General features: G+C 34.7%; 1 protein-coding gene across 1 annotated transcript; it reads right to left on the reverse strand.

Annotated features, from left to right (window-relative positions):
- Nucleotides 1–3,832: 3,832 nt before the first annotated feature.
- Nucleotides 3,833–6,472, reverse strand: LOC104453215 (probable carboxylesterase 12). The gene is given in 9 exon segments (XM_010067739.3): nucleotides 3,833–3,968; nucleotides 3,971–3,997; nucleotides 4,000–4,164; nucleotides 4,167–4,208; nucleotides 4,211–4,357; nucleotides 4,360–4,378; nucleotides 5,928–5,992; nucleotides 5,995–6,270; nucleotides 6,273–6,472. Coding segments are annotated over 9 exon segments (927 nt in total). The 5' UTR covers nucleotides 6,388–6,472; the 3' UTR covers nucleotides 3,833–3,897.
- Between the last annotated feature and the right edge of the window lie 342 nt (nucleotides 6,473–6,814).

The raw sequence follows: 6,814 nt of genomic DNA on the forward strand, positions 1-6,814 counted from the left end.
AGAAAATATTTGGATTTCTTTCTAATTATTCAATTTTTCTTATTATGCAGCATAACAGATATGGAGAAGATAAGAAAAAAATAACAAAAATCAGGAATTCAAATCAGAATGCATTGAAGAAAGATATCAAATCAAGGAATTTTGATTTTGTTCCCTAATTTTATCTGCAAGTTTTGGTAGATAGATATCAAATAAAAATCATTTGATTTACTCCCTAATTTTATGCGAAAAATAAGCAATTACCTGAAAATAAGGGTCTTGGATGTATTCTATAAATATGAGAATGTTGAGAGCTTAGAGGATAGCGAGGTTTTTATTTTAGATCGTTTTTCATTATTCTAGAGTTTTTTCAAGTATTTTGAAAAGAAGACAAAAGTAATGACGTAATTTTATTCTTTGATTTAAGATGCTAAGTTTAATTTATATTTTCGTTTCTTCTTTTGCTATGTTCTAATTTTCTTTTGTTAGGGCTACCATGTAGCTTAATCATGACGATGCGAATTTTATGATTTATGCATACAAGTGATTCCATTCATATGAATTATATATTATTATGCTTAATACTTTTGAATGACTAGCCACCGTTTCAATAATCTTATATGCATGTTTGAAATTAAGAAGTGATAATATGCAATTGTTTATAATATATAACCATGAATTAAACGTGGAGAGAGATATACCATATTATTTGTGCAGCTTTCAAGATAAGATGATTCAAAAGACTCATTGTGAATCGAGAATATTAATAAATTTTAATGCGCTTATGTTTATTTAAATTCACATAGAGATATAGTGGATTATTAAATTGAGTAGGTTGGCTATACTTAGAGATATGATAGTAAATAGTTTAGAAAATTTCGTTATCACATGTTAGATATTGTTTTTGTACGTGTAACAATTTGAAATTTATATCCAATGGTTATGATGAAATCGAATGCTTTAACATATTTATTTGATTGATTTACTGCATTTAGTCTCGAAATTTTGCTTTTAATATTTTTAGTTTTAATTTGTTCTCAATTCTCTTTTGATTTGTTAGATAAATTTTAGAATTAATTTATTTTTAGTATATAATTAGTTCATTAAGCATCAATCTCCATGGGATGATATTCTTTTCATCACTATATACTTATTTGATACGTTCAATTGCGTTTAGAATTTTATGAACAGAAACCATGATTTAACTCCTTTGAAATCAAATAGTACATTAATTGGAAAAGTTATCCAAAAAATCACATATTTATTGTTATTTTCTAATTCTGTCCTCAACTTTTATTGTGCCAATTGAGTTTGAAACATTTTCATGATTTGCCCATTGAGTCTATGCCAATTTCAGCTAAAAATTTCTGACGTACATACTGGTTGTTCTATGTAGCATGGCTTATGCTGAAATGGATATTTTTTTAATAACATTTTAAATATTGTTAGATTTTTTATTTACTTTATTTTCATTTATTTTTTCTTTTCTTTTTCCACTCTAACCGACGAGATCGGGCCGGCCATAGGCAAGGGCTGCACGCATCCTCATTGGTCACGTGAGAGTATTGGACCCTCACCCAAATCTAGGCTAAGTCTAACACCCTCACTTATTGGCTAGCAATGGCTGTAATGCCCTTGCCAACCAGAGTAAATAAAATAATAATAATAATAATAATAATAATAATAATAATAATAATAATAATAATAATAATAATAATAATAATAATAAATCATAAATTTGAAAAATATTACTAAAATTTTTTGTGTTAGCATTGATATTTATATTAGTGATTTCTAGCTAAAATTGGTCAAATAAACTCAACTAACAAAATGTGAAAAATTTTAGGTCTCAATTAATAATATTAAAAGGCTTAGGACTAAATTGATAAAAGTGTAATAGACTTATAACTTTTTACATGGTTTTCCCATATTAATATAGGAACTTACTACGGTCAAAACAATACTAGTTTAAAACCTTAGCAATGTTCTAGCATTCTATTACTTTTCCATCCAAGAAGAAGATAGTCATCTGGAACAAGAAGTGAGATAGAGTTGCACAATGTTTGTTTAGCTTTATCCCTTTGATTTTACCATCTCTCGTTGCTTTTCTCATTAACAGCAAGAGGATATTAGCAATTATGATGAACATATAAGCGGAGAGAGGATCTCCTTATCTAATGCCATGCAACGGCTAAAAGTAGGGCAACGGTTTAGACTGAATTGACTTAATTGACCCTTCTTTCATCTTTTGCCTTTTAAGGAGTGTGACAAAAAAACTATCCTTGAGCTTTTTCTCTCTACCTTTTCTTTTCTGTGATTTTGAAACTCTAACGCAAAATCTATTTAGTGATTGGTGTAAATAATTTATAGTGATATTTTCATCCTTTTATTTATTTAGAATTTTCAAAACTAGTTTTCTATAAATTCTATAACCGTCTTATTTTATTCTACTAATTATAGATAAAATGTTAAAGAACATATTTGAATTTGGAATTATATTCATCACCTCAAAGTTGCAGTTCATATCCCATGGCTTTTTTTTTTTTTTTTTTTGGCTTGAATAATATCCTTGGATTTGTTTCTTTAAATGCGTCAAACTATCTCTAATCCACGTTCCGGTTGCCTATCTTTTCCAAATTGCAATATGTGGCCATTATTCCACTGTCGCTGGTCTAAAGTTTCGGTACTGTCCTACTAGCAACGCTCATAACGTTGCCATTAGTTAATCAATTATCTTCTATTAATAAGTTAATAACTTCGATATGCAAGAATTTATTTCCAATTTTACGACTTACTATTGAACTGAACTTTGGTTAGCTTCTTACTAGGTCAATAACTTACCACCCTAAGTGTGAGCCTACATTGGTAGGGTAAGTAATTAATTTCTCCAATACATCACTAACTCTTGTTATGGAAAAAAAAGTTTGGACGAAGTTCGACTTCCCTCATGCAATGCTGAAATGTTTTGTTTAAGCCCTAATAAAATACTAACTACCCATTGGATAAACCCATCACCACAACCCAACCTCATGTGCAGTTAAAATCTTTGGTTTAAGGCCCTAATAAAATGCCAACCGCCCATTGCATAAATCTATCACCGCAATCCCACTAGGTGCAAGCCGGGAAGTGCAAGACTGGTAAAACACCTAAGGCCCTTCTTTGCATAGTAACCAAGGTTTTCTAAGACCAAAGATAAATTGAAGAATCAAACTTGTGACCTTCAACTTATAAAGCAAGTCTTGTATCACTCATCCAACCACCTAGTTTGTTAGTATAATACTAATTTCAATAGTAAGATCCCACTGCCAATGATAAATTAGTAAACAACTTAAATAACTTACCATTGAATTTGGCGTTTGTAAATTCCTGAAAAAAGTGTTTGTCACTTACTAAAGTAATAAAAGACCTATGTCCGTGAGTTGCTTATTTCAAAGTTCATTTACAGTGACGAGTTCATGACTTGACTGTAACTAATAACTTTTGATTGGACCTGCGTTGGGAAGCTACCAATTTTAATTCTAAGCTTTGTTTTGAGTGATGCATAAGTAGATAACTCACATTCCACTTGTAATTGGCAAATTCCTTACTCCAGGTAAACACTTACTCCATCAATAGTGGCCCTATGTTGGTCACTTATTAGTGCAAGTAAACTACTATTTTCACTGATAAGTTTTTGTTTGAGTGGTAAACTTTCATAAAAGGTTGATAATTGCATTTGATGTTCCTAAGTAGCTAACATTATTGGAGAAGTACCATCAAGGTACCCAGCCAACAAGTTGCCACTCACACGATTTTGCTAACAAGATTCAAAATTTATAGAGCATATAAGAAAATATCCCGCTCGGAACAAGAATTAGCCCCGGATACAGATGAAGCTACGCACAAATAAGCTACTAATTAACAATAATATCTCTGACCCTATTTATCCTCATTCACGAAGGTAACCAATTTCTTCATCATCTTCGCAGCATTATCACAGCTAGGATTGACAAATGAAAAATATGATTCTCCCCGGTGCTTCCATCACTTCCACAACTCCACTCCATCCACTCTCACTCAACACTTCCTTGTAATACCAACCCCTCTGTCTAAATATATCCTTTTCAGCAACACAAATCAGGACCCTATTGACATTGAAACTCGAGAGCCTCGGGTCGGTTGCCGGGTTCATTAGCGGGTCATCACACCCAGGGTCGTCGGGCTCGCCGCGCGCCATAAGTCCCTGATCAGGACCTCTTCTTGGGCTCGGTGGTCTCCAAAGGCAATGGTTCGTCGCCCCAGAAATAAGGATGCACCATAATACCGCCTCGAAATTCGATTCCATTTAGCTTTTCCTCTCCCAATCGGATGCCCATGTTGTTAATTATGTTGGCCCCGCGCTATCTCCAGCCATAAACACCTATGAAGTATTTAGAGAATGTTGTATTAGTGTACAGTCATTGCTGAGCATGTACAAGGATACTCCAATAAACAGGTCGCAACAGAAAATTATATTACGTAAATACCAAACATTGTTTCGGAAACCGCCAACTGTTTGCAATTATTCGAGAAGACTCGAGCGACCGATCGATCACTGGAAAGAATGGCAAAACATTATTTTATCTTGTCAATAACAAAGGAAATCCTCACGGCCCAGCCAAAACCATTTTGAAATTCGAACAATCCAGTGCCTATGATGAAACAAATAACCCTCATTAAAAAATATATTCTAGGAACAATTCTTGCAATCAATTTTTAGTGTGGCTTTAATTTTTCTTTTTGGCTTATTCTCCTAATTTTAGAGTATGAAATTATCTTTTCTGTATTGAGAACCTCAAATCTTTTTAAATTCGTATAGAACTTTATCTTAAGTCGCCTTAACTTTTAGATTGTATCCTACATTTAAGCTGACCTTTTTTCTATACTTTGGAGGCAAATTGAAACAGGTTTTCTATTTTGGCTTCAACCTCTTAATAGTCAGAAGGCTAAGACATTGGACCTATTTCTAAAAGTGAACAAGAGTCTTTATGGCACAATTTCCCCAAAATCTATTTTGTGAAAATCGTTACTGCAAATTTTAAAAGGTGCTCGACAAACTTCAAACAAGTGTAGCACCTCGCAGCTGTAGCTACATATAGTAGAGATGGGCATGGTGCGCCACTCCGAATGCTGCAAATTCCCCCCCCCCAAAAAAGCCCCGCAGGGCATGGCACAGGCAATAGGCACGAAGGGGCTAATATGCCCCTTGTGCACTTTAATGAATATATATTTATTTTAATCTGTTTGTTGAAAAATATGAAATATTTTAAATATAATCCTAAGAACCATCTCTTCTCCTTACAAATCGCTTTTGTAGAAGATGCAAGCTTAGACTCTAGGAAAGCAATATGGACCAATAATTTTCCGTGTGTTTCATCTTCACAATTGTCCCATATTGACCAATTTTGAAAAGGAGCTTGATTAGTTCTTTAGAACCAACCCACGCCGCTATTCTTTTTTATAAAATCCACCCATGAGGCCATCTTTCTTATAATACTAATAAGAATAAAAACAATGTCAAATAATCATCTAGAATTTGGAATTATTTCTTTTTGAGAAAAATATTGATTATATGGTGGGTCCCCACTAGCCCACAAGGCAAAACCGCCCCGTAGGGGCACACGGCGGTGACGAAACGGGTTTGGGGACCAAGATCTCCGTCCCCGCCTCGCTTCCTTCTCATCCTTAGCATATAATAGCATTCAAGAAACAGCCTATCCCACTCTTAAGATGTGTTACTTAACATATGTCACCACAAGATACTAGAGACTACACTTCATAGCACAATCATAAAGCAACACCGCAATATTACAGCCACAACTACACCAAACAAAAGACGAATCTAATATTGTGAGTTTGGACGTTGTAACTATTAGCATATATATACCGGCAGGTGATCTAAATAGAAAATGAAGAACGTTCAGGATCACCTTCTTGAGATTGGCATGAGAATTCAGCCAGTCCTCCGGGCCATTTCTGGTAGAATGAGAGGCCACCATTTGAGGGTAGTCCACGAATCATCATAAGCTGCTGGAAGCGGATGCTCCGGTGCCCTTCTATAATCGACGGAGATGGCGATGATGTTGGCCTCCGCGACTAGGGCATTGAGATAGTTGTGGTAAGTCGGCGACTGTGCCGATTCAATTATGAAGCCTCCTCCGTGAAAGTATACAAGCACAGGGAGCTTTTGTAGAGAATCGGTCGCAGCTTTTGGGATGTAAAGTCTCACGGAGACGGCAGAGTCCGGTGAAATGGCAACATCTTTCGATTGACGCCGGTTTTCTCGTCAAGTGACGGAGGGACAGTTTCCGTGCCCAGAAGTCTCTCCACTCGGCCATCCTTGTAGATCCTTGTGTAGGGAGACATATCATAGAGCAGTTCTGTGTCCATTGAGTTTTGAAGTAATATAGAAGCGAGTTCACTATAGAGGATGAGAAGAAAGAGAGTCGATCAGAAGTTTATATTGAGTTTTTGCATTCATATGCTGGTTTTTATATGCCCTACGCACTTGCCTTGTCTTGTTGATATACACCATCATACGTGGAAAGCAAGAATTTTCATGCGATTGGTGCATGATAAATGCGTTTCATGAGATACAATTTTGTTTTATATGGAACGATGACTTTGACTGGATTATAAAATTGGTTTAATACCCTAAAACCCCAAATTGGTACACTTGTGACAAATTTACCCCAAACTATTTTTTTTACCATAAAAAACTCCAAACTTGTACACCTGTGACAAATTTACCCCGACTAACCATAAAAAAACCTTAAACTGGTACATTTATGACAAATTTACCCCAAACTAATTTATT

The sequence above is a fragment of the Eucalyptus grandis genome, chromosome 7 (genome assembly GCF_016545825.1).
Source record: "Eucalyptus grandis isolate ANBG69807.140 chromosome 7, ASM1654582v1, whole genome shotgun sequence".
Lineage (NCBI taxonomy): Eukaryota > Viridiplantae > Streptophyta > Magnoliopsida > Myrtales > Myrtaceae > Eucalyptus > Eucalyptus grandis.